The sequence below is a fragment of the Carlito syrichta genome, unplaced genomic scaffold (assembly GCF_000164805.1).
Source record: "Carlito syrichta isolate Samal-C Ts95f unplaced genomic scaffold, Tarsius_syrichta-2.0.1 Scaffold274000, whole genome shotgun sequence".
Classification (NCBI taxonomy): domain Eukaryota; kingdom Metazoa; phylum Chordata; class Mammalia; order Primates; family Tarsiidae; genus Carlito; species Carlito syrichta.
In genome coordinates this window covers 42,610-70,309 of record NW_007218096.1, presented here as the reverse complement: position 1 = coordinate 70,309, position 27,700 = coordinate 42,610, and the positions used below count along the sequence as shown (strand labels likewise).

At 56.2% G+C, this 27,700-nt stretch overlaps 1 protein-coding gene across 1 annotated transcript in view; it reads left to right on the top strand.

Moving 5' to 3' along the window:
- The window catches only part of LOC103254244 (ephrin type-B receptor 2), a gene marked incomplete at both ends in the record, with an annotated part of 120,857 nt that overhangs the window by 50,556 nt on the left and 42,601 nt on the right, over positions 1–27,700 (top strand). Inside the window, 1 exon segment of the mRNA XM_008052379.2 lies at positions 26,507–26,662. Coding sequence (XP_008050570.2) covers positions 26,507–26,662 — 156 coding nt within the window.

Genomic DNA, 27,700 nt, shown 5'->3' with positions numbered 1-27,700 from the left:
GGTTAACGCTCTGAAATGAGCTTCTGTCTTATTTGGAAGCAGATTCTGGAGCCCGGCAAGGGGCGTCTGACACTTGCACATGGTCACATGCCCCCACGATGCCACATGTGCAAGCTTGCTTCCAAGGGAAAGCCAGCGAATGGGGTGATCGTCTTCGTGCCAGCGGGCGCTCAGAGCAGCCCTGCCGGGGCCACAACTTCGCCATCTCCCTAGATGTTGGGCAAATGACGGGGAGAGGCGTTTGACTCCCACGTCACGTCTTTCAGGGCTGCAGGACATGTGCTGAGTTGGAATTTTCAACTTCAGCTTTTTTTCCTTGACAATCCATCCCAGCAACATCTGCAAGATGAAACAGAGAAGGTCTTATGAATTCCGCGCGCACTCGGCCTGCGCTCCCACCCCGGGCGAGCGAGACATGAATCACCAGCCCAGGGCCCGAGTGGCCCCGCAGAGCGGCCTCTCCAGCGGGGGCCCCCCCTGCCTTCCCCGAGTTGTTGCTTTTGATGTCCCCGAAGCCTTCTGATCGTCTACACTCCACAGAGCGTGTGTGTCCAAGGGGAGGTGTGCTGAGCACTCAGCTTACACACGGGGTGGGTGAGCTACTCACTCCAGGCTCGGCGGAGTCCGACTCGGCACCAGGCCTTGGAGGTACAAAGGTGGACCAGACGAGGAGTGGAGCGGGCGCCCTGCACTCGTCCCTGTTTCCCCATTGTTTGAAAACACTGGAGGAAGAAGCTATTGTGGTTTTGTGAGCAGATGCTTCAGTGGGCCATGTGTGTAGATACCTTGATCCGTAGAATATTGTGCATGGGACATTTTTATGCTGCACGCAGGAGGGAGCGCATAATGGCTGCCTCTAGGTCAGAGATCAACCAGGTAAAGTCTTAGAGACGGACGTCCATTGAACCTGACCTTCTGGAGGCCCGTGCTTGGCCTGCAGCCTCAGATCCCACCGATAGCTGCGAACCTGAGCTCCCACCTTTTGTCTCACCTTTCTGTGTGTCTCAAGAAAATGAGTGAATGTCAAAGCATGGTGACCCCTTGGCCCTTTGTGGCATGCACCAGGGCCAGGGAGGGGGTGAGACTGCCCTCCTGCCCACTTCTGTCCAATGGACAAAGCCACGATGTGCATCTGTTGTATTCTGCACCCTGTGCTGGGCACAGGGGAGTTAGAGGAGGAGAGCCAGCCAGGCTGGGCATGGTGGCTGAAACATGGAATCCCAGCACTTTGGGAGACTGAGGCAGGAGAATCACCTGAGCCCAGTAGTTTGAGACCAGCTGGGGCAACATAGCAAAGCCTCGTCTTTACAAAAAAATAAAAAGAGCCAGCAGTCCCAGGAGGTTGACAGTCCAGGGCCCTGATATGGTGGAAAGCTCTTTGCTTTCTCAGAGATGCCAAGTCCTGTGAGGTGCAGGAGGTGGGAAGACAGCCCTCGCCGGTCCAGGTGGCTGGAGTGAGACTGGAGGGGCCTTGCAGAGAGGGCCCCTGAGTTGGATTTGAGCATATGGGATGGAGGAATCTGTGAGCGGCGTGGATGCTGGGTCAACAAGGTCAGAGCTGGAAAAGCAGAGTTAGGTGATCAAAGATGTCCCAACCAGAGGGTCCCCATTATCCTCAGCCCCCAGGTGTTAGAAAGAAAGCAGCCAAGGCCTGGAGGGAGGAAACAGCTCTCCCCTTCACAGGGGCCCCCAGGACCCCAAGCCCGTCCGGGGCCATTTCCCCAGTAAGGCGTGAGAGACACACTGGTGTGACTCACACATAGACACCTGCTTCCCTGGCCTGGCCAGCTGCCGTGTGGGGTGGGGACATTGTCGCATTTACAGAGTCAAAGTTTAAAAGATCTCTAAAAATGGGGGCAAGCGGGAGAAAAAATGTCTCTCTAGTCCTGAAGAATTTGCCACTGGGCCCATTTTGTAGGTGGGCGAGTCGAATCACAGGAAACCAAGTAATGTATCCCAGGTTACACATTGCTTAGAAGATTAAACTAGGTGTGCATGGAGTTGGGGAGAGGGAGAAGGGGAACGCCAGACCAAGTCCAGCCATCTTGCCATCTTTTTCCGGGTCATCCCTGTTTTCCTGAGGACAGTCCCAGGCCAGTCCTTCCGGGTCAGCTTCTCACCTTGGTATTCCCCACCTCCTTCCCAGAATCCTTAGCAACAGACAGGCAGCCTGGGAGGGGCAGGAATTCCCCTCCCTCAGCCCTTGGAGGGGCTGGCTCCTGTTTACCCAGCTGGTGTGAGCCCAGGCCGGGGTCCCGGGGAAGACCAAGGAGGCCTGTCATGCAGCTGGTGCCCCCTTGTTTGGGTCTTATGACCCCTTCTCTGCCCTTCTCGGCCCCCCTCAAAGAGGTGGCCCAAGGTGGGGCTTGGCCTCAAGGAAGAGGGGAGCTTGGATCCTATTACAGCCTTTATGTCTCTGCTTTTCATCTTTCTGGAAAAAGCAGAGGTGGCTGTGGGGAGGGGAGCTGACCCATAAGGGGTGCCGGACAGCACCCGGGGTTTGGAACTGAAACACCTGGGTTGGAGTCCCAGCTCCATATGACCTTGCCAAATCGCATGTCCTCTCTGGGCATTGTGTTCCAGTCTGCCAGGTGAGGGCAACGGTCATCCCAAGCCCCATGCAGCTCAAGTGCAATAACTGTTGCAAAGATGCTTTGTGGCCTCAGAGTCCAACAGGGCTGGTGATGAGGCTTGGTTGACATGTGGGGAAGTGTCTGCTCAGAGAGGTGCACCCATCTCTTGGTGGGGGGGGACAAGCAGAGAACACAGGCCAAGAGTCAGGGGACCCAGGAAGCAGTGCGGGCTTCGCCTTGCCACTCTGGGTGAGGGTACCTGCTGTCTCTTTCAGACCCGTTCCTCCATCGGTTAAAATGGGATAACAAGCCCTGTTCTCCCTATAGAGTCTCTCCGTGACCCGGTCAGATGATTCCTTCAACCCGTCTGTCTGCTTAGGCCCCCTGTGGACCAGGCTCAGGGCTAGACTGGCATGTGGCTCTTGTCCCCAAAGACAGAGCCTCCTACAGGAGGGTGTTGGCTCAGAATCCTAGGGCGTCAGATGTCATCGAGTCCAGTCTGCTTTGTGGCCTCAAAGTGCAGATGGGATGCACAACGCCTTAAAGAGCAAAACGACTTTCCCCAGGATAACTGAAATGAGAAGCAATTGCTGCCATCCTCTCCCGAATCCAAGGCAGACATTGCCAATCAATCTCCACATTCTTCCTACCAAGCCACATGTTACTTCAGGATCCTTCTCAACACCACACTCTGGGCAGCCACCAGTCAACTGCTCAGGGCTGGAAGGTGAGATGAAACTATGCATAACCCTAAATCCTGACTCAACTTGCCCAAGGCCATCTGGCCAGAATGATCAATCCTTGCACTCAGATACAGGTTTTTTACCCAGCCTGCCTTTCCATTTATTCCTGAAACCACGTCCTACCGAGAACCCACTGTGTCCCAGCTTTGTATGAGATTCAAAGGTGCTAGTCAGCCAAGAATGGTGGCTCACTCCTGTAATCCCAACAGTTTGGGAGACTGAGGCGGGAGAATCACTTGAGCCCAGGAGTTCGAGACCAGCCTGGGCAACATGGCAAGATTTCTCCTCTACAAAAAAATTTTAAAAACTATAAAAATGAGCCTGGCATCGTGGTGTGCACCTGTAGTTTCAGCTACTCGGGAGGCTGAAGCAGAAGAATCGCCTGAGTCCAGGAAGTCAAGGCAACAGTGAACTGTGATTGTGCCACTGCACTCCAGCCTGGGTGGCAGAGTGAGACCCTATCTCTAAAAAAATAATAATAATAATTAACAAGTAAAGCTTTTTTAAAAAAAAACAAAGATGGTAAGAGCTTATGGCTATCAGCAAGAAGTTCAAAGTCTGGTGGGGAAGAAAGTCAGAAGGGAAATAATTACGACATGGGGAGAAAGTCAGGGATGTACACAGACTTCTGGTCACTCAGAGCAGAGAGCAACTGGCTCTCAGGGGCTTGGGGCAGGGTGGTGGTTAAGGAAGGCTTCCCAAAGGAGGGGACATTCGAATTGGCACTTAGCCAGCAAATACTTGCCAGTATGTGGGGTCCAGTGTTGGCTTCAAATGTATCAGGGTACTCTGGGGGTGAATGACATCTGTGACCTGTGACACCAGGGGAAGGCATCATAGCAGGGGCCACCAACCCAGATGAATGGGAGTTTGCAGCTTTGAGAAGGGGCAAAGATGGGACTGGGTAGAACAGCCCGGGGCTAAGAAGGGAAGTTTCTAGGTTGGCTTTTCTCGTTGGGATAAGGCAACTGACATGCACGGCCAGGGCCTTCCTGAACTCACCCATCATATCCTGTTCTTCTTCACTTGTGACCTTTGCCCTACTACTCACTCGTTGTTTAACACAGATCTTCCCTTGCTAGACTGGGAGCTCTGATAGGGCAAGAACTGGGTGTCATTTATTGCGAGCTGGGACTTGAGCCTAGTCCTGGGACAGTACCTGGCTAGCTCATAATAGGCACTCAGTAAATCTTGGATGGATGGATGGATGGATGGATGGATGGATGGATGGATGGATGGATGGGTTGATGGATGGGTAAGTGAGTGGATGGGTGGATAGTGGATGGATGGATGGATGGATGGATGGATGGATGAATGGATATTGGATTGGATGTATGGTGGATAGGTAGATGGTGGGTAGGTGTGTGGGTGGGTGGATGGGCGGATGGGTGGGTAGTTGAGTGAATGGATGGATGGGTGGGTGGGTGGATGGATAGGTGAATGGATGGATGGGCAGACGTCTGTGTGGATGGTGGGCGGATGGGTGGATGGCAGGTGGATGGGCAAATGGGCAGATGAATGGGTGATGGGTGGGTGGATAGTGGATGAATGGATGTGTGGGTGGGTGGGCAGATTAATGGGTAATGGGTGGATAGTGGATGAATGGATGGGGGGGTAGGTGGTAGATGGGTGGGTGGGTGAGTAGATGGATGGATGGGTGGGTGGGTGGATGTCATGTGGTCTCTCTGAACCTGTTCTCTCCTTTGTAAAATGGGGACGAGAGTGCCAACATCATGGAGATTCTGTAAGGATCAAATAAGATGATGTGGCTGCAGCTCCCAGCATAGCATCTGACATTCAAAAAACACTTATGGAAGGACAAATGATAACAACTTAAGCACAAGTGTGAAGACACCCTTGACAGATAGCTCTTGATGAACGAATGTTGCCTACTCCTCCCAGAGGCTTAAGAGAGGAGGGAGCCTGGGATGCAGGCATTGGAAGTAAAACCCAGGGTGACCAACAGGATGGTAAACCTTGGCTGGAACGTGTCCCACATCCTTTGAGAACATGGAAGCGTGGAGCTGGCCATCTGTTCTGTGTAGACACATCATCCTAGCCCTTAAATGTTAACTCATTCAATCTTCACAATGACCCTGTGTGTGAAGTACTGTTGTTATCCTCATTTATCAGACGGGGAAACTGAGGCACAGAAAGGCACCCAGGGTCACACCACCAGAAAGTGGTCTGTCTCCCAGGGCCCCTCTTAGCCCTTTGAGGAGCTCACAGTGTGGCGGAGGACTCTGTAGGAATTACCAAGGGCAGAGGTTGCATCTCTATCCCCAGCAAGGTGTCTGGCACATAGCAGTTCCCAACCAGCATCTATGGAATGAATGAATGAGTGAATGAATACATATGCACACCACCAACCCTCAGACGGGCTTTAACAATGGTGTGAGTAGACAAAGGGCAGTGGATTCGTGCCTTAATCACCCAAGATGGCCATGGCTGAGCTAAGTGGCTGTCATGGCCTCTTTTAGAGCATCCAAAGACAGGTGCTTGGCTGTCTGTCCATTCCTGTCACTATCCATACACAACCTGTCATTCCTCTAATCTTAAACAGAGTCTCCTGCTGTCTTGTGAGCCCTTGTCAAGCAGGAGGGAACACAGTGTCAGAGAAAGCCTAATGCCAGGGAGGCCACACTCGGCTCCAGCAGCAGGGCCCTGGCTCCCTTGTCCCATCCCACCATCACCCGTGTGTTCTCTCCAAGCCTTGCTCTCCTCGTCTGGACAGGGAAATAATCGGGCATCGTCCTCGAGGCTGGGAGGGTGGAAGGCACATGTGTGGCCATGCCTGCAAAACACAGATGCCAAGATGGGTTGTTCCAGGAAGTTGCCCTTGGCAGTCTGGAAGGTGGGAGCAGGGGGAGGCATGGCAAGGCGTGAATGGCAGCCCCATGCCCTGTGGTCCCCATGCTCACCTGCTCTACTGTTGCGATGCTGGAAGCGTCCATCACTGGGTGAACTCTGGGATGAAGGCCTGGTGTCTCCGGGATGGGTCCTGCTTTATTGCACGCACGCGGGGCACAATGTAGCATTTTGATTCCTTGGCGAAGGCGTATCCCTGGCCCCTCTCAGCGTGAGCTGAGTTCATTGAGAATGAGGCAGAGCCGGGGGCTGCGGGCCAATGCCAGGAGCTGGGCGAAATCTGAGGCTTCCTGCAGGGGTCCCCTGGGGCCTCAGGGCGCTGGAGGAGCACATGCCTGGGGCTGGGCGAGGGGCAGCAGGAGGACCCCAAGATGGAGCAGGGGCTGCTGGGAGCAGCTTTCTTCGCTTTCAACTTCCTGCCAAGGATCCACATGGTCACAGGCGCCACACAGCCCGAAGAGGAGGCCCTGCCAGCCCCCGGGCACCTGTCCCAGAAGCCTGATTACCAGCTCTTGCTGGGCAGCTTGTTGATGGAGTGTCCTCGGGGAGAGGCAGTGCTGAATAGGGGAATATTCGGAAGGAAGTCTTAGTGTATTCCTTTGCAGAAGGACCACACGGCATCCCACCTGTCCCCTCACATCCTCACGAGGGTCACCAAAGGCTGGAGAACTTGCTCATGGGGCTTCCTGAGATCCCACCATCTCTCCCCGCCCTCGCTGCCCCACCCTGTCCATCTGCTGTCATCTCGGCCTCCTCCCCAGGCTTCCTGCTCCTCCATAGCCCATTTCTCACTCGGCAGACAGAGGACCTGTTCAGATCACAAGTCACCCACCCCCAGCCATGCCTGAAGCCCTCCCATGGTTTCCGCCACACTGGGAGCCACCCTCCATCTCCTTCCATGGCCACAGGACCTTGACTCTGGCTCCTTCCTCCTGCTCTGCCCCGTCACCCACTCAGCTCCCCATTGTTCACCCATTCCAGCCACCCAGGCCTCTGTAGTGCCTCCAATTTCCCTTCTGTGGAAGGGCCTTTGCACATTCTGTTCCCTCTGCCTGAAATGCTCTTCCTTGCACTCTCCCCATAACTGGCACCCTCTTGTCCTTCAGGTCTTAGCTCAGATGCTGCCTCCTCAGAGAAGCCCCCCCAACCGCCCCAGCTAAAGCAGCATCCTCAACACCCTCTACCATGCCAACCTGTATCTATTGGGTATCTGTTTATTGCCTGTCCTCCTCCTTGATGATAAGCTCTCAAGCAGAGACCTGGCTTGTTTTGTTTGCAGCCGTGACATGTGCTAGGAGGGTGTCATACCTGTTGGATAGAGGTCCCTGCTGGGAGATGAAGGACATAGTCATGGCCATTTGCTGGGTCCCGGCAGGGCCATGACACTGCCCAGCTGTAGCCTTGGCTTGTCCTCATAGTGCAAAGCCCCACAAAGGAGCGTCCCCATTGCACAGCTGAGGCAACTGAGGCTCTTGTGGTCCAAGCAGCTTCCCCAAGGTCATGCAGAGAGCAAGGAGTAGAGACCCAGTGTGTGAGATTCCAAGTCCCTGCTCATGCCACTGTGTTATAAAACAGGGTGTTATTACCCTTGCTTTACAGAGAAAAGGACGGAGACTCAGAGCGGTGTGCTCATGTACCCAAGGACCTCTGCCAGGAAGAGCAGGGCTGGGATTTGAACCCAGAGTGCTGCTTTCTCTGAAGGGATGAGGACTGGTGGGAGGCCCAGGCAGCTGTCTGTAGTGAATGTGGCTCTAGGGGTGGCCAGGAGGCAGTCTAGTATGACAGCAGGGTCCGAATGCTTCAAGAGTATTAACCATCTTCTCTACAAGTCCAGGAGCGAGAGCATCATTATCCCGTTTTGCAGATGACAGAACTGAGGCATAGAAAGCTTATATGACTTACCTAGGACGTGGTGAAGCTGAGTTAAGCCCAGGCAGGAGGCCAGGCTCCAGAGTGCACACTGCTAACCACTGCCCTGCACTGCCTCTCTGAGGAGACAGAGCTGGGCACGAGCCGGTCCCTCAGGCTCAGGAAGGGGTTCTAAGCCCAGGGGAGTGAATGAAACCTGTAGCCCAGGGCCACCAGATTCTGATCCTCAGGAACCTGACTGACCCCACCCTTTGGGGGCCCTCGGTCAGAGCTAGAGGGCACTGGGTCCTGCCTGCAGCTGAAGGCCCTTGGTCACTCTGTGCCCCGCAAGGTGCCTGGGCTCTGGACCCAGACAGCAGGGCCAGATCCTGCCTCTGCCCACACCGGGGTTCAGGTACTCTCGGCTAGGCCGCCTAAATGCTCGGCGCCTCGGTTTCCTTGGCTGTGAAACAGGCCCAAGGTTCATCAGGATGTTGTGATGGGAGGGGATGACAGTGATGGGAGCCTCGCCCAGCCTGGAGGCCCGCTCACGAGTGGTGAGTGAGGGGTGGTCCGAGAGAACCCGTGGTGTCTGGGTCAGTTTAAATCCCAGCTCTGCCACTTCCTGACATGGTGACACTGGACAAGTGGCTTACCTCTCTGTGGTGGTATCCCCCGTCACTGGGGATAATTACAGTATAATTTGAGATTACATGAATTAATCCACATAAGGCACTTAAGACAGCTCCTGCCCGAGAGTGAGTGCCAAGCGTGAACAGCCATTTATCAGAAAATTACAAACACTGAGATATTCATCCTGGCCCTTTTGGAACTCAGGGGCCCCTTCCAGCCAGGGTTTCCTCGAGGTCGAGGAAGCAGGCTCAGAAGCTCCGGTCTCGAACCCTCACCTGGTGACGGTGTGGGCTGTCTCTGCAGGCCTCCCTTCCCCAACATTCCTCCTCTTGTCTCCAGTTTCCTCAGGGATTACAGCCCTTCTCTGTGGGTGCTAGAGCAAAGTGCTTGTCACGTTTATGAGCCTTCAGAGGTGCCTTTAGAGACAGCCGGGCCTCCCTGTTTTCACAAGGGCGGAGATAAGAATGGCTTATAAGATTAGAGGTGTGTCATCTGTCCTCTGCTTTGATGTCTCTCTATCCACTCCGGCTCCCCTTCTCTGTTTCCTCCTCTTTTACAAAACCAGGGCACCGCAGCCCCGGCCCATAAACACACTGTTCAAATAAGGGAGACATTTAGGGGAAGGTTGGTGCCGTTTAAAGGTGATTGCTCTCAATGGCCGCGTCTGGGCAATTTGTCATAAAGTCTCCCAGCTGTTGGCCAAAGATCACTTGTGCTGCAAATCTTGCTGTTGGCTTGTAATTTTCAACTTTTGACCCTTTAAAGCTGAGAAGATGTGGGTTTTCTGTAAGTTTTTGGGACGGGGCTGTTTTAAAGTAACTTTTAAAGAAGGCATTTGTCCCTGGGAAAGTTTAGGGTCAGCTAGACCCTAAGAAGCCCTGCAGAAAGGCCTGGGATGCCCAGGCATCTGCTCTGCCATTTAGGACTTCATGACTCTAGAATGTAGAATGGGCAGGCTTCTTCCCGATTCTCCATAGGATCACAGACAGAGCCGCCCAGGCTGCAGGCAGTGGGCCCAGAGGTGCCGACATGTCGCCTGTGGCTATGGGTGGCCTGTCATCGTCCACTCATCCTGCCTGTCCAGCCTCATGTCTTGTACCTCTGGCTCACAGACTTGGGTTCCCGCCGCAGTGAAACTTACCATGCAGTTTCCCGTATCCACACCTCTGTCCATGCTGTTCCCTCTTCCCAGCACACCCATCCTTTTGTTCTTTTGTCTTATCATTATTTGTCCTTTAAGACGGCCCAAGTGTCATCACCTCCAGGAAGCAACAGTGTTCAGGACCCTCCTCTGGGCTCCCAGCGCCTCCTCCCCACGTGTGTCCCTGGGCGCCAACTGCACTGTCTGGAAGCTCCGGCCTCTTCCCCACCATGTTGGGAGTCCAGTGAGCCCTGGGCCTCCAGGCCCAGTCCAGGCACAAAGAGAGTCTGAGTAATTCGCCCAAGGTCACTGGCAGAGCCAGAGTTCAAGTGCAGAAAGACGCTGACTCCAGAGCCTGTACCCCTAACCACTGTCGTACTCAGCTGCCTGATAACTTATATGAAGCCTGCTACACAGTAGGTGCTCAGCAATGGTGGTTGCTGTTGTTAATAGCTGCTCAGAAAACTGGAGAAAACAAAGAGAGGAGGCAGGAAAGTGCTGACACAGGGGACTGGGGCCGCCAAGGCCAGAGCAGGCAGGCTGGAGTGCGAGGGCGCCAGGGCCTGGCCAGGTTGCCGGAGGAGACGGCTGAGGGCACCAGGGTTGTGTGGCCATTTGAGCGCTGGCATAGGATCGCCCCTGGCTTTTCCGCTCTTTGAAAATAAAACCCCCGACTCCACCCTGGAACGGTGGGCCCCAACCTTTTTGGCATCGAGGACCAAGGGCGCCACCTAGATCCCTCACATGCACCATCGGGTTCATGCTCCCATGAGACTCTAATGCTGCCGCTGATCTGACAGGAGGCAGCGCTCAAGCGGTAATGTGAGCGATGGGGAGTGGCCGTAAATACAGATGAAGCTTCGCTCACTTGCCTGCTCTGTGGTCTGGTTTCTAATAGGCCACAGACCAGTACTGGTCTGCAGCCTGGGTATTGGGGATCCCTGCCGTGGAGCACACGTCGCCCTTTGTGACGTCCTCCCAGATCACCCCTCCCACCTGTGACTTCCCTTTTCTTCGGGGGAGAGCTTGTACTTCTTAGAATCCAGGCAAGAGGATTCCCCAAGGCAGGCGGGACTTCAGGACTCTGCCGAGTGCCTAGAAAATGCTGCTGGGAGAGCTCCTACCAGAGACTTCCCCATCTCCCCTCCAGCACCATGCAGAGATGGCTGCAGCACATGCAAGCTGGAGGCCCAAGATGTCCTGTGCTCCGTCTTCTCCAAGTCTTTGCACATACTGTTCTGACTGTATGAAATGTCCTTGGTCTTCTCTGACCTTGACAGTCTCCTACTCATCCTCTAATGCCCTGTTCAAATGGCGGCTCTTCTGGAGAGCCTTCCTTGATACCCCTTGCTAGACAGTAATTCTGAAGGCCAGGGACTGTGTCTTATTCAATTCTGTGCCTAATGTCTCACCCAGAGCTGGGCACAAAGTCATCATTTAGAAAGAGTTGGTCGAGTTTTCTTATTCAGTCTATCCTCAAGGCAAGGGTGGGCCCTAGTGAAACCACACATGGCTCTCAAATCCCCAGTGTCTGGAAACTCAGTGACATTGGGGAGAGCTTGTACTTCTTGGGAATCCAGGTAAGAGGGTTCTCCAGGGCAGGCGGGACTCCGGGACTCTGCCGTGTGCCTAGAAAATGCTGCTGGGAGAGCTCCTGCTGGGGACCTACCCCAGACCACCTCCAGCACCATGCAGAGACGGCTGCAGCCAACATTAGCTGGAGGCCCAAGATGTCCTGTCCACTGTCACTCAGTGGACCTCCTTAAAACGTGGAGCCCAATGCTAGCCCTGCCTGAGCAGCAGGAAGGATGCTGGGCTGTCACTCCACTTCTACTCTTACAGTCGACAACCACATTGGCTTTTTCAGCAGCTTTTGGCTTGTGGTCAACTCAAACCCCCAGATCTTTTTCACTGGGATGGCTGCCAAGCCACATCTTGTGCGTTTGATTTATGGCTTGGGTTAGCTGAGGCCTTCGCCCCCTCCCCAGAAGCCAACAGGAGGGAGGCGACGGTTTCTGTACCCCTAGGAGGGAGAGCGATTCCTGTTCCCCCAGTCAGGAACCTCATGTTTGTGTTTCCTAATCCCTTCTTCCTGATGTGCCAGAAGCCGGGACCCCCCGAGTGGGAGTTTCATGAGCATCAAGTCACAGGCTGCTGGGGCCTGAGCAGACTGACCTTTTGGGTCACAGGCGCTGGTTCTGGAAAGCATCCAGACAAGGTGAGGGAGAGAGAGCCAGGTGGTAAAGGCTCCCGAGTCTGGTGCCCATGTGCCCTGGGATGGCACTTCGCTACTCTGAGCCTCAGTTTCTCATCTGTGCAATGGGGGTGACAATGCTCCAACATCATGGCATTGTTAGGACAAGAGTGCCCAGGCAGGAAGTCCCTCCTAGGGCATAGTGGTTCTTCCTGTCTGGGGCCCTAGACGACGGGACCCGAGAGCACTGGGTAGCAAGTCTCCATGAACATCCTGCTCATCCCTGCTACACTGGCAAGAGCCCGGGCATTGCAATTCTACCACCTCTGCAAAAATCGCTCTGCTTGCTGGGCACAGTGGCTCAGCCTGTAATCCCAGCACTTTGGGAGGCTGAGGCGAGTGGATTGCCTAAGCCCTCAGGTTTGAGACCAGCCCCGGCAACTTGGCGAGATCTCGTCTCTACAATTAAAAAAAAAATTAGCCAGACGTGATAGCGTGTGCCTGTAGTTCCAGCTACTTAAAAGTCTGAGGTGGAAAGATTACCAAAGCCCAGCAGTTCGACACTGGGGTGGCCATGAGCGTGCCACTGCACTCCAGCCTGGTTAACAAAGTGAGACTCCAACTCGAAAAAAAAAATTGCTCCTGCTCTGCTGAATGCCCTGCTCCCTAGATGCCTCTTTTTTTAACCTTTTTTTTAAAAATAGAGATGGGGTCCTGCTATGTTGCCCAGGCTTGTCTCAAACTCCTGGGCTCCAGCGATCCTCCCACCTCAGCTTCCTAAAGTGCTGGGATTACAGGCGTGAGCCACCACACCTGGCCCAGATGTTGCCTTTTAAATGTCCTCTTTCAGAAAGGACTCTTCTGACCATGATCCCTAGACTGACCCCCTGAGGTCCCATCTCTGTCCTCATCTGTCTCTGTGGCCCATCCCAAGCCAAGCACCTGTTTTTGGTTTGGCCGTTGCCTCTTTCCCTCTTCTCTCCCCCACTGATTGGCCTCGCAAGGTCGGGGGCCGTGCCTCCTGGCTTGTTGCTGTGCCCCTGGCCCCAACACAGAGCCAAGGCTCCACAGCACATATAGAGTAACCACGGCGGACTTGAGAACATTCCCAGACTTCCACAGTGCGTTCTAACTATTTTAGGGGGGCCAGGGATCCCAAGTAACCAGAAGGAGAAGCACGTTTATTTCTCTCTGCCGTGAACAAGGTCACTTTCCCTCTCTGGGCCTCGGTTTCCCTAGCTGCAAAATGAGATGACAAAGAGATTGAACTAACTTGTAAAGACTCTCACAGGAAGGGAGGGAAATTGTACTGAATGGTATTGCCTGCTGGGTTGGGAAAAAAAATAAATCTCCCTTGCTCCGTCACTTTCTCCACTGGCCTGGGAAAAAAACCACCCTGCACAGGCCCAGGCCTGCAGAACCCACCCCGAAGGGGCTCACAGGTCCCCTCCTGCCCTGGGCCCAGGCGAAGGGGCCCCTGAAAGGTGTGTGGCAGCTGCTTCTCCGGGGGGTCCGGGGGTGTTGTTGCCTTAACCGAGCTCACCAATCAGGTAAGAAATTCCAGACATGTTCTCTGCTGACAGCTAATTGTGTCCTTTATTAATGACCATGGCTTTCTTGGGGCAGGTGGGAGGAGGGAGGAGGCCAGCCTCGGCCCTGGGGCCTCCCCCAGGTGGAGCTGAGGACCACGTTTCTAGATCCCATAGAAGGGGAAATACTGGCTGAGGTGACCCTGAAAAACCCCCCCGCTCATCTGGAAGGGGAGGAGGCTTTCCCAGGCTCCCGAACACCAGCAGGGTGGCGACCAGGCACCAACAGAATGATGCCGGGGGGCGGGAATCTGACATCCCAGGCTCTGGGTCCGAAGGGCATCTCTCAGAGAGCAGCCGGCATGGCATAACCCGCCTCCTGGGTGACCCGAACTGGGGACCCCCAGCACACCCGCGGGCTGCGGGTGGCGTGGGAGAAGCTTCCAGTTCTATCAAGTCCATCCCACCCTGGTGGCGCCAGGACTGGACCCGCCAGGCCCTACCTCAGTGACCCACTACACCACCTGTCAATACAGCAGCCAGATGTGCGGGGGGCTGGGCCCAGCCCTGCCAGATGTGTCAAGCTTCCCGAGCACATCCAGCTTCCCCCTAGGGCAATTCATGATTATTACTGAATACTCGCTATTCCAGCAGCTGGGCCTCCCGAGGAGTCTAGGCTGGGAGGCCCCACCTTTACAAGCCCTGTGGCTGTGAGGGGCTCCCAGTCATTCCCGTTTTCTCGGGAGGGTGGGGTGTGTGGCACTAACCCCAGTTGCAGATGAGGAGGTGAGGCTCAAAGAAGGGCAAAGGAAGGAGCGGCTGAGCTATGACTTGAACTGGGCAGAGGAAACAGCATGTGCAAAGGCCCTGAGGCTGACAGGAGCCTGGTGGACGCCAGGGCAGCCAGGAGGTCAGCGTGGCTGGAGTGAAGAGGACAAGAGGCAGGGCAGGAGCAGGCGAGTTCGGAAAGGGCAAGGAGGCTGTGCTAGCTGTCGGGTTTACTCCAAGGAAGGCGGCTACAGGCCTTGGGCAGGGCAGCTGCATGAACCGGTTCCTGGGCCTCAGGACCCCTCTGGCTGCTGGTGGAGGCAGAATGCAGGGAGGAGAGTGGGTGGGAGTCGGGGTAGAGGGCAAAAGCCAGGCAGCCAGTCAGGAGGCTCCTGCCCCCATGCCATGCCCTCCCTCCCTGGTCCTGTTCTTTCCTTCCGAGTCTGGGTGTTGGGCCAATTGGGTGCAGCCGCAGCTCTGTCAGCCACCCCCTCTGTGTGACCTTAGGTGGGCAGTGTATTCTGTAGTCATGAAATTAGGAGCTTAACCCAGAAGATAAGGAAGGTTCTACTGATTTCCAGCACCCCAGACCCCGCCTCCCTCTCCAGCCTCAGCTCCCGGCCTTGAACTTCTCACCCCAGCGACGCTGAACTATCTGTAGCTACACACACACACACCACGCCGCCTCACGCCTCCGTGCCTTGGCCCTGGCTATTCCCTCTGACTGCACCACCCTCCCCGCTGCAGCCCTGCTCGCAGAGTCCGAGTTCCTCAGCATGTCCCTGGCTTTGAGACATCGCCTCTGGAGGGACCCACTTCCCTTTCCCGGGACTGATTTCCTGGGCACTGCTACAGCCCACACACTGATTTCTCAGAGACAGTAGTTGAAAGGCTGGAGAGGCCGAGCTGGCCTCCAATCCAGCTTGTCTCTGGTGTTGCCTCATGCTTCCAGGCCTCCGTTTCCTCATCTCTGAAATAAAGAGACCACATTTCCCCCTCGCAGGGCTGGGTGAAGGTGTGGCAACATGGCAAAGCCCCCAACCTGGCGTCCAGCACGTGAATGTCAGAATCAAGCTACCGAGAAAGAGCCGTGGAGTGAACATGACGGGCCCCTGCACCATGTGGCCCCAGATGCCCAGAGCAGCTCCAACCCAGACCCCAGGTCGGCCTCCCTGCCGCCCACTTCGGGGGAAGGTTCCTGCCCAGCCCTCCGTCACCAGCTCCTCCATCAGGGCTGGTCAGCGCTGCCGGCAGCCGCACGACACTTGGAAATGTCCTCTCTTAATTGCTTCACCAGAGTGGGGAGTCACCCTGCAGGCAGATAATTAAAAAGTTCAGAGCTTGATTAATTGGGAGGAAATTGGAGGAACGGGGCTGCTGCCGGGAGGGAGGGAGCACTCGGCCCCTACTGCGGGGAGCCAGGAGAGGACGAGGGGAGGCCAGGGACGGGCGGGAGGTCGCGGGGGCCAGGGTTGGGCGGGCCAGCTGGAGAACGCCCTTGCCTGCTGTTGAGGTTATGGGGTTCAGTGTCGGGCTCCCGTGAGCTCCATCCCACTAACACAGACGCTGCAGTCATGAAAGTTCTGGATGCTCGGCCTTCGGGCCAAGGGACCTCAGGTCTTGGAGCCTCCCATTCAGGTAGCTCTCACGGAGTACCTGCTATGTGCCAGCTCTGTGCCAGGCAGTCAGCAGGGCTGGCGTGGTGGCTGCCCCCACAGAGCTCACAGCTGGGCAGGGAGAAGAGGAGTTGGATGGGGAGAGACAGATGTTAACCAGATGCCAAGCACAAAGGTGTGATGCCTTGAGAGTCTATCACCAGAGCCACAGGGAGCAGCTCCGGGGGGTTCCAGAGGCCTCGAACAAATTCCCCAGTCCATGCACAAGCTGAGCCACCTTAAGCACAAGGTTCCACCTTTCTGTGTCTCCGTCAGTCAGTCAGCAAACATTTCCTGAGGTCTCCTCTCCATCATGTCTCGGCCAGACAACAGGGCTAAGAGATCGTCTGCCGTCACCATCACTGTGCTCACAGCCTGGTGGGAGAAGCAGACACTTGCCACCCCATCCATCCCTGTGGTGGCAGAGAAAAGTGCCCAGTGCTCCAAGAGCTCAGGAGAGAACCCCAGACCCAGCCCTGGCAGGGATGACAGCCTAAGAGAGGAACCAAAAGACCAGTTGGACTGTGACTGAGATTTGAAGGATGAGAGGGAGTTGACCAGGCTGGGCAGGGGCAGTGTGGGAGGCAGAGGGTCCTGCCCGAGCATGGGCCCAGAGCTGAGGCCAAGCACAGCTCGTTCAGGGAACCGGCAGCACCCATGGGGGCTGGAGCCTCAGGTGAGACTGGGGGCATGTGGCACTGAAGCTGGCCAGGTGGATGTGAAGGGAGGGGGCTGGGCAAGCTGGCACTCCACTGGCACAAGGGAACCACCTGAGAGTCCTGAGCAGAGGAGTGACACGGCAGGTGGCAGGGGTGGGGGCTGGCGAGGCCCGGTGCCCCTCAGGCCAAGGGGAGGCGTGTTCATGCGGTTCCTGCCGCTGCCTTCTGATTTCTGTGGTCCTGCCAGCTGCTGGCGGGCTGCCACAAAGCCGGTCCTGGCAGGGGCAGGCAGTGGGCAGGATGACTGACATCCCCTGGGTGGTCCCAGTGGGAGCTCCCCCAGCAGGGGATGGCCCTGGGCTTAACCTGTCTTGTCTAGGCAAGGGAAGAAAGGAGAAGGGAAGGAAGGCATGGGCAGGGAGGGAACCCCTTCGTCAAGTGGAACCACCGAGGGCCTTGGGGGCAGGCGTGTTAGAAAAACAGGGACTGTGGAGGCACAGCTCTGGCCCCAAGTCTGTGTGACTCTGAGCAGGTGCTTTCTGTGAGCCTGAGTTTCCTCATCTCTGAAATAGGGAGGGCACCTCCCACCGCACAGGATGGGTGAGGGCATGGGGTGGGGACTCCGGGCTCAGCACTGGGTGCATCCTAGGCTTACCGTGATTAGAAGCCCCCCACTCCATCCTGGGAGCTGGCCATTGGCTTCCTGCGTGGCTTTGCCCGTGGTAGGGAGGATTAGGTGTGCTGCCAGCCCTGCCCAGGGGGAACTGACTCTGCTGGGTTTACCTCGGCGACAAAAGCAGGAGGTGTGCAAAATGCAAAAGCCACTTTGCAGGAGACAGACCCAAAACCCCTCCCACCCAGTCGCAAGAACACCACTAGCCTGGTCCTAACATACATACGGCACGAGCCCCTAGAAATACGCGAAGGAATTCAAGGAGAGTGTGAGAGCCCAGCTCTGGGGTCTCCCTGGAGGTCCCAGCCAGAGCCTCCCTGGAATAGTTGTAATGAGGCCTGGAGTAGACAGGCAGCAGCCTGGGCCCATAGAGCTAACAGAAGCCACGCCAGCAATCCCCGACCCCGGGCCAGACTCTTCTCCATCCAGGGAACACAAGCCCAGCACGTCCTTCCTGGAGATCGCCCGGCAGGAGGAGGCTGGCTGCACTTCGAGCCTGGCACTGCTGATCCCAGGGTCCACCGGGTGTTCCCTCTGCCTGCAGCAGCAGCAGGCTGGCCTGGGGAGAGGTCAGTGTCCAGCCCTTGCTTAGCTGTGGCCTCTTATGTCCCAGGGCTGGAGCCTCGTGCCTGGCCCACACAAGGGACTCAGTAAATGCCTGTTGTATAAATTCACAACCCACCGTCTCCCCAGCTGGCCCTGAGCTTCTCAGGACAGGGACTGTCAGTTTCGTCTCAATATCTCCAGGGCTTAGCACAGGGTATGGGGTGGCCAAGAACGAATGAATATAATAGCCAACTCCTATAGAGCATGTCACGTGTGCCAGGCAGACACTGTTCCGAGGCGTCACTCTTACTAGCTCGTGTCATCTTCTCAACAGACATAAGGTCGGTATTATTATCATTCCCATTGTACAGACAGGAAACTGAAGCACAGAGAGGCCAGATAATTTGCCCATGGTCCCATAGCTCATGAGAGGCAGGACTGGAATCTGGCCCGGGTTCAGTTTCATCAGCCCTCCTGCTCAGGATGCAAGAAGTAGAAGTCAGACCCTGAGGAGCAAACGCTTTTAGATGCCACCTCGACCAGAGCCACAGACGGAGCCCCCAGCCCCCGGGGCCCCAAGGAAGACAGAGGTGCTCCTCCAGGCCCCCATGGCCTGGCACACTGGGCCTGGCCAAGTGATTGACTCCGAGGTGGCATCAGTCGTCTTCGGGATTAAACTGGAGGCCCTGGGAGGAGGGGGGAGCGGAGGCAGCAGGCCAGCCATTGAGGCTTTGAGGATCACCCGATGCCAATTAGCAGTCCCGCCGTGCCAGGCCCAGATGGAGCCCTGCCTCGGCCTGACTCAGGGCTCACTCGGTCAATTATCACCTCTCCCCGGAGCCCAGGGGGCAGGCGGGGAGAAAATCTGTTTCCCTGTAATCCTCCCTCCCCTTCCCCGGCCGGCTGCCATCCCTGCCCTGGGCTGCCCAGCCAAAGGCTCTGGGCGACTGCAGAAGGCGAGTGCCGGCCAGCTGCTATGGGCCCTGAGTCCTGGGCCTGAGGGCCAGTCTTTGCCTCTGCCCGGTTGAGTGGCCCCAGACAACCGCGTCTCCTCAGTAGGCCTGACAAGGTGGTGTCCAACCTAGACGCCCAACCACTCCGTGATTCCTGTGACCAGTAGTGAGCACAATGGAATCACGGAGTCCTGAAGTCAACCCCAGCTCTGCCATTTGCTATCTGTGTAACCTTAGGGTAGTCACTTCACCCCCTCTGTGCCTCCGATTGCTTTCCTTTAAAATGAGGATAGACTGGGTACAGTGGCTCACACCTGTAATCCCAACAGTTTGGGAGACCAAGGTGGGAGGATCGCCTGAGGCCAGGAGTTTGAGACTAGCCTGGGCAACATAGTGAGACCCCATCTCTAAAAAAAATAAAACAATTAGCTGGGCATGGTGGCACACGCCTATAGCCCGGCTACTCGGGAGGCTGAGGCCTTGAACTCCTGTCCTCCAGGAGGTGGAGGCTGTGGTGAGCCATGATCATACCAGTGCACTCCAGCCTGGGCAACAGAAGGAGACCCTGTCTCTAAAAATCAATCAATCAATAAGTTGGGGGTGATAATGGTGCCTCTATTGGAGGGTGATCATGTACAATGAGTGAGAGGTCCATGTGAGGCCCTTGGTGCTAGGCCTGGCATCTGGAGAGCCCCTAGTAAGTGGGAGTCATCCTTACGAGTTGGATGAGGGTGATGGGCCACACTCCCGAGGCACTTGCCGTATGTGCTCAGCATCTTGTGTTCGTCAACCCGTGCGCACCACAGACCCACCCTGGAGTTGCGCTCTGTCCACTGGGAGACACACCTGTCTTCACCCAGCAAACTGAATTCAGAGCACACCTACTGTGCACCAGGTGCTGGACCAGGCGCTGGAAATGCAGAGACTAAAGATCCAGCCCCCACCCCAGCTGAGACAGCAGGACAGGGCCAAGTCACAGATCACGCGAGTCCAGTGGCAGCCAGGGCGGTCTGTGCTGGTCGGGCTTGTGAGAGCCAACTGTGTGCATTTCTTTCCAGCCAGGGTCAGTGATCTCAAGGTGATAGCTAAAATGTGCTCTCATGGGAATATTTACACCACAGAAATCGGCAGACACACCCAGTGGGGCCTTTCCCCCTTCAACTGCCCATTTACCAACTCGCCACTGCAGTGGAGGTCTGAGTGGGCTGCTGTAGGGAGCAGAGGGCAGGCCCCCCAGGGCGGGTGCACACGGCAGCTTCGCCAGTCCAGGGGGGCAGTGAGATGGGGGAAGGGCATTCAGGCCAGGGGCCAGTGTGCACAGCCAGGACATCCAAGAGACCACAAACCGATGCCAGGTGACAGGTGGAGCTGAAGACATGTGCAGCAGGGCAGTCAGCCCTCTCGGCTTGCCAAACCCTCAGGGAGTTTCTGGAATATGGGATGTGCCTTTTGAAAACCAGAATGATTCAGTCACCCACGTGGACAGGCCCCTGGGAGGACCACGGGGGGACCAAGTGACAGGCAGAGAGGGCTCTGCGCATTAATGGCACCCTAATGAGATTAGAGTGACACTGACAATGCCCATACGGGCATTTATTAGCTAGATATTTTCCTTTTTTTCTTTTTCTTTTTTTTTTGAGTCAGATTCTCACTGTCACCCAGGCTGGAGTGCAGTGGCATGCTCATGGCCACCGCAGCCTCAACCAGCTGGGCTCAGGTGAGCCTTCTGCCTCAACCTTCCAAGTAACTGGAACCACAGGCATGCACCACCACACCTGGCTGATTTTTTTTTTAATTTATTATAGAGACGAGGTCTTGCCATGTTGCCCAGGCTGGTCTCAGGCAATCCTCTTGCCTCCACCTCCCAAAGTTCTGGGATTACAGGCTTGAGCCACCACGCCCAGCTAGGTAGATATTTTCTCACCCACTTTCTCATCTGATTCTCACAACACCCTGTAAGGGGCATGTTTGCTCATTCAGCCTATATATTGAGTATCTACTGTGTGCTCATTGCTCTGCCAGGGACTGGAAAGCCAGTGAGAACCAGACAAGCCCAGTTCCCTTTCCTCTCCCCAGGTACCTCCAGTGTAGGGAAAAGACAGCACACAAGTGTATAAACAGTTTTTTCTTTATCTTTTTCTTCTTTTTTTTTTTTTTAGAGACAGGGTCTTTCTCTGCTACCTAGGATAGAGTGCACTTATGCGATCATAGCTCACTGTAACCTTAAACACCTAGGCTCAAGCGATCTTCCTGACTCAGCCTCCCGAGTAGCTGGGACTATGGGCATGCACCACCATGCCTGGCTAAATTTTTTTTTAAGTTTTTTAGAGAGAGGGGTCTCTATGTTGCCCAGGTTGGTCTCAAACTCCTGACGTCAAGCAATCCTCCCACCTCAGTCTCCAAAAGCACTAGGATTGCAGGCGTGACCCACCACACCTGACCCTGTTTTCTAATATAATTACAAATTGTGATGAAGGTCAGTGAAGGAAACAGACTGAGAAGGAACACAGCAAGAGAGAGTTGCCTTAGCCAGGGTGGTCAGGGTGGGCCTCCCGGAGGAGGTGATGTTTAAACAGAGGCCTGAAGGAAGAAAAGGAACCTGCCGTGAGAAGGGTAGGGAGAACAAAGCCCGGACAAGGCCTGGAGGGAGGGACTTGTCCCAGGACCCATAAGCAGGAGCACGGTGAGTAAAGTGAGCTTGCAGAGCAGGAAGAGGACCAGGAGACCATCACGGCCATCCCCACAGGCCTTGTGGCTGGGCTAGTGTGTGAGTTTATTCTAAGAGCAGTGGGAGCCAAGAGATGGGTTCAGGCAGGGTGCCGCAGGCCTGGCTCATTTTAAACAGGTCACTGTGGAGGATGGGCAGGGAGGCCAAGGTGGAGCGGAGACCCATCCAGAGGCTCCCGCTGTCATGATGCCATGCGGGCATCAGCAGCCCCCTTTCCAGATGAGGAGACTGAGTCTCAGAAAGGAGCAGACCTCCCCCGGTCCCATACCTGTCGGGGTGCAGCTGCCAGCGCCTGTGTCTTCAGGTCTCCTAATTTCCGCGTCTGCCCGTAGTGCTCGGATGCTGGCAGGATGGTGCCTTCCCAGCCCCAGAAGCGACAGCAGTGGGCCCTGGGGCCCTGTGGGTGGGCGGCCGCCCCAAACCTCAAACACCTCACAGGTGCGCAGGGAGTTGGGATCCAATCTGCCTGTGCTCCTCTCTGGGCCTCCTCTTGACTGTCAGCTACGGGGATGGCCTGGAAGCTCTTATCCAGCATTGTCCTGGGAGTTCCCAGCATTGTCCTGGGAGTTCCCGGTCCAGCCAGGTGGACAGGTAGGTGGTAAGTAATTAAGACAGGCACCGAAACCTTGCCAGAGGTCAGGGAAGGCTTCCTAGGAAAACCGAAGGCTTTTTTGCTTATTTGTTTCTGAGTCACCCGGACTGGAGGGCAGTGGCACGATCGCAGCTACCACAGCCTCGACCTTCTGGAACCAGGTGATCCTTCCGCCGCAGCCTCTGGAGTCTCTGGGACTTCAGCTACCACCATGCCTGGCTAATTTTTTGTATTGTTTTTAGAGCCGAGGTCTCCCTAGGTTGCCCAGGATGGTCTTGAAGTCCCAGGTTCAAGCGATCTTCTCGCCTCGGCCTCCCAAAGTGCTGGGTTACAGGTATAAGCCACTGCCAGAAGAGGTGATATCTTAAAGGGTGCAGGAGTTTCCCTGATGGTGGAGGGCAGAAGGACCAGGGTCAGAGGTGTGGGGGGGGCTGGGGCAGGCACTGTGCATCGCTGAGGGCAGGGGAGTGCCAAGCACCAGGGGTGGATACTGGGCACTGAGGTGGGAGAGACTGGCAGGTGTGGGGTGAGCCGGCGTGGATGTTTTTTCATAGCAGCTTTTGGAGATGTAATCCACACTCCACACAATTCACCTATTTGAACCGTGCCAATCAATGGGCTTGGGTGCGTTCACGGAACGGTGCGGGCATCACCACGGTCCATTTCAGAACATTTCATCACCCCGAAAGAAGCCAGGTTACCCATCAGCCGTCACTCCCATTCTCCCTGACCCACCTTGGCAGCCACACATCGACTTTCTGTCTCTTCGGATGTGCCCATGCTGGGCATCCGTCGTGTAAATGGAGCCATGCTTTTGAGGCTGCACAGAGCACAGTGTGCTCAAGCTTCCCCGTGCTGCAGCCTGTCAGTGCTTCCTTCTTTTTTATGGCCGAATAATATTCCGGCGCAGGTGCCACTGTGGGTTTTTAAGTGGCTGGAAGTGTCCGTCCTCTTGAAAGCTGGCTCTGGAGGGCGGACGGGAGGAGACCAGATGGTGCTGGAGGCTGAGGAGCGGGTGGAAAGAGCTTTCTAGCTGCCTGCGGGCGGGGCTGCAGAGGAGACACTGCTGAGGAGGGAAGACCTGGTAATTGATTGACTGCGGGGGGTGGGGGGGAGAGGAGCGGGAGGGGTCAGGAAACCACCTCCCAGGACAGAGACGGGCAGGTTTCACGAACTTATCACCAAGACAGGGACGACGCAGTGCCTGGTGGGAGCTTGGCTGGGTGGCAGAGCTGACGACGGGCGGCCTGGGGAGTCGGAGGAGAGGCCAGGACACCGCGACGGAGAGAGGACCCCAGGAAGGAGGTCCAGATGGAGGGGCTGGCACAGCACTGAGGGGAGCAGGAGCAGCCACTGCCAGCCGTGCCCAGGGAATGCCCAGCAGATGGAGAGGCATGCTGAGCCGGGCTGGCACTCTCCAAAGAGGAGGCCAGGAGGATCCCAATCCTGGGACCAACACCATCTATGAGGATGGCTCCAGACCCTCACCGGAGCCCTGTGTCCCGTTCTACAGAGGAGGAAACTGAGGCTCAGAGAGGTCTGTGGCTCAACCAGCTCAGGGCTGCAGCCTGCATGTCTCAGCTGCCCCAGGAGCCAGGGCAGTGCCAGGCTGGTGGGGCTGCCTCTCCATCCAATCAGCAGGGCAGGGCCGGCGCCTGAGAGGATGGCAAGAGCTGGCGGGAGGACTCTGGGGCCCCAGAGCCAGTGTGGCAGCATGGAGATCGCTCTGGATGAGTGCCCCAAGGCTGGAGCTGCCAGTCCCCGCCCAGTGCCTATGGGCTGTCAATGCAAAGTCATTCACTTCAAGGCAGTCCAGTGTGATGGTTACAGAAGTGACCTCGGAGCCGAACCGCCTGGGATCGAATTCCAGCTCTGCCACTGTGCCCCCACATGCATGGAAAATTCCTCTACCTCTCCTTGCTCTCCCACATCCAAAAACGGCTGTGCTAGCGTCAGTTACCTCTGTCCTAGGGTGGGTGAGGCTTCCAGGAGTTAATGTGAGTAGAGTCCTGGCCCCACTGGCACTTAGTACGTACTGAGTAAATGCTAGCCGCTTGTACAGTGTGTCTCTGGGGCCCTGGTTTCCCCATCTTTAAACGGAGGCCCAGAGGCACCCGTTGGCCTATTGGTTGTATCTAAGTCCTGTGCCCCTCTCAGTTGGGCTGAGTTTCCCCCGGGGGCCTGGCCTGGGTGGCACCAACCAAGGCAGCTGTTGATTGGTGTGGTTGCCGTTTTGGCTGGCCCACCTTCCGGAAGCTCCCCTCTAGAGACAGGAAGCGTCGGGCTTCAGGGACCCTGCCATCTGCTAGTGTCCCTGGGAGACGTATCCTTGGCTTATTCCCTGAGACCCTGCTTCATCCAGTGAGCCCTGGGATCATGGCCGCGTCCCCTCCCCAGCCTGTGCCAGGTTCTGTGGTCATTGCTTGCAATCCTCATGGCCGCTTGATGTGGTAGAATCTCTCTTACCAGTGAGGAAACCAGCTCAGAGAGGTCGAGCAACTTGTCCAAGGTCACTCAGCAGATTGCTTTTGAGCCAGACATCTGCTAAGCATGTTTCATAAGCTATCCAATGCAGAGCTCACAGTAAACCTAGGGGTAGATACTGTTGCCCCATCTTACAGATAAGGAAACCGTGTAAATGGATTGCAGGGTCGCACCGCTCACATAGGTGTATCTGGGGTTTGCCACAGCCTTCGTGCCAACCGCTGTGTTCACTGCCTTCCTTCTCACGTGATCCACAAGGTCCACACTCTTGCCACTTCATCAGACAGCTTCCAGAAGCATTCACGGAGCACCTGCTGGGTTCCAGGTCCTGAGCTGGACACAGGCACGCAGCTGTGAATCAGACATGGCTCTGACCCTGGGGGCGCTGAGTATGGCCAGGAGATCCCTAGATGAATAGTTGTGGCAGAGGAGTAAAGCACTCTGGATGTAAGCGAGGTTCCAGGCACCGAGAAAGGCGGGTTCCCTGAAGCCAGAGCTGGTTGAGGGGTTGGGGGAGGGTGGTTGGCTGAGACTTGGACTGGGAAGTAGAGCCTTGAGGACTAGGGCTGGAAAAATGAATTAGGGAAATTTATGTTGTTTACATACAAGGAAACCGAAGCTCAGAAAGGTTGAGTCACTTGCCAAAGAACACACAGTACCCAGGCATGAAATGTACGCCAGGGGAGGGCCCCCGGCCTGTGGAGGGCTTAGCTGGATTTCATTTTTTCGCCCACCCTCTCGTCCCTTGCCCAGTTCCTCCGAAGCATCACAGCAGAGCTGGGGTGGTGAGCCCCAGTCAGCGGAGCCTGGAAGGGGCAGGGCTGAGACACTCAGCTTCCTGATCCCCAGCCCAGGGCCAGGAGGAGGGGAGGGTGGATTCAAAGACATGCGCACACAGGGTGGTTGCAACCCCATGCTCAGAGCTGCAAGGCCTGGACCCCAGCGCAGGGATGGAGGTCACTGCCTCTGGAAGGAGGAACCCAGATCGCCGAATGCAGGCTGAGTGCAAGCACTGCCCTCCTTCGGCCGGTCCTGGTACTGCAGCCCCCTTCGTTTTAGTAAATGGATCAAACACCACATCTAACAGCTGCTGTCTTCGTTGGTCACCTCTACTCTGCAAGGCCTCATGCCCTGTGCCTTACACACGTTCGTGAAATATCACAGCGGGCCTTGGAATCGTAAGTCCACACATGGGGAAACTGAGTCTCAGAGTAGTTAAGCCACTTGCCTGGGCCACACAGCAGATGCTCCAGCCAGATCTGTCTGACCCCAAGGGCCGTGTCCTTTTCCTGCCGGGCCTCTCTGCATACCCTGCGTGGCCCTAGGACTTGCCTGCTCTAATATCATTATCCCAACTGTCTGGAAGCCAGGGACCCAGTGACAAGAGCCAGGGCCGGACATTCGAAAGCAAGACGGACCATGCACGCTGCCCCAGACCTCTTCAGATGCCTCCTGGCAAGGTCAGGAGTGACCCCAGGGGTCAACGCAGCCAACTGGGATGAATGAGTGAGGGGTGACGGCTGGGAGCCCTGACTGAACCCACAGACAGCCTCAGGGATGAGGAGTCAGGTAGCAGGACCGGAGCTGGAACTGCCGCACTGGGCTGGAGACCCCAGCCGCTTCGGGAGAGGGGGTTTTCAGGAGTGATGCTGTAGGTCTCTTGCAACGCCGCGTGGCCCGTTGGCAAGGCTGGCGCCTCCACGCGGCCACGGGGCCCCTCCGCGAAGCTGTGTGGGCCTAAAGCAGGGCCGAATGGCTCTTCCACAAGAGGCCCTGTGGTCCCTCCACGGAACCGAGTGGCCCCTCCATGAGGCTACGCAGCCCTTCTGTGGGGATGAATGGCCCCTCCGTGAGGCCACATGGCCCATGGCCTCTCTGAATCCAGCTTCCCTGGTGACTGTCCCTGTCTTCTCTCCCAGGTTGTCCATCAGGAACCTTCAAGGCCAACCAAGGGGACGAGGCCTGCACCCACTGTCCCATCAACAGCCGGACCACTTCCGAAGGGGCCATCAACTGTGTCTGCCGCAACGGCTACTACAGAGCCGACCTGGACCCCCTGGACATGCCCTGCACGAGTGCGTCTGAGTCCCCCTGCAGAGGGCCCAGCCCACTGTCACCCCCCACCTCTCCAAATGAGGAGAGCCAGTTATGGGAGGGGGTGGAAAGCCAGTTGAGAAAGGCCTGTCCTGGATGGCCATACTGCCACCATGCAGACACCGTAGGGCTGGCATCCGGCTCCTTACCCCTCTGCTGAGTCACATAGAGGAAAACATCCAGGTCTTGATTTGCAAAGGGACAGGGCATGGAAGGCTGTATGGAGAAGCCTAGCACAGGGGTGTCTGCGGCAGGAAAGGCTGCCTGATACCCTGACATGGCGGCGGCTGCCGGACCCCCAGGCCAGGGTTCCCTAAGGAAGGAAAGCAGTATCAGTGAGACAACATCAGCTGCAAGTCACAGCACTGGCCCCAGGGACTCAAGCCATATAGATTCATTCTCTCACAAAAAGGAACCCTGGGCAGGCCATCCTGGGACAGCATGGTCAGTCCACAATGGCCTCTGGGAGCTGTTGTCTCTGCCACCCAGAGCATGTGATTTCTATTGTTAAAGGCACCTCATGACCCAACATGGCTGCTGTGGTTCCAGCCATCACACACATTTTAGGCAGCAGAAAGGGGCAGGCAACAGCTGTCTGTCTCCTTTTTAAGAAACAGTCCTATTTAACAGCTTCTGCTCTATGTCAGTGGCCAGCAGAGCATCATGGGAGGGCTGGGGAAAGTCACCTTTTAGGGGCACATTGCCACCCTGAATACAGTTGGGCTGTTACAAGGAAGAAGGAGAAAATAGATATTGGGCAGAAATAATCCCAAACAAGGAAGACTGTCCCCGGCAGCAAGGCCTGAGGAGGCTGAACCCAGAGGGCAAGCTCTGAGTAGATGCACAGCTGGCAGAGTCTGATCTAGAAACATTGCTTTGGTGGGTAGAGAGGAGGAAAGCTTTGAGGAGGTCCTTCGGGAGGCCTGGGCTAGAGGCAGGACAGGGGCAGGGAGTGGCCTCACTGGGAGCAGTGCCCCCGCGGCCCCCGCCAACCAACCCTCTCCCCACTCTCCCCCCCA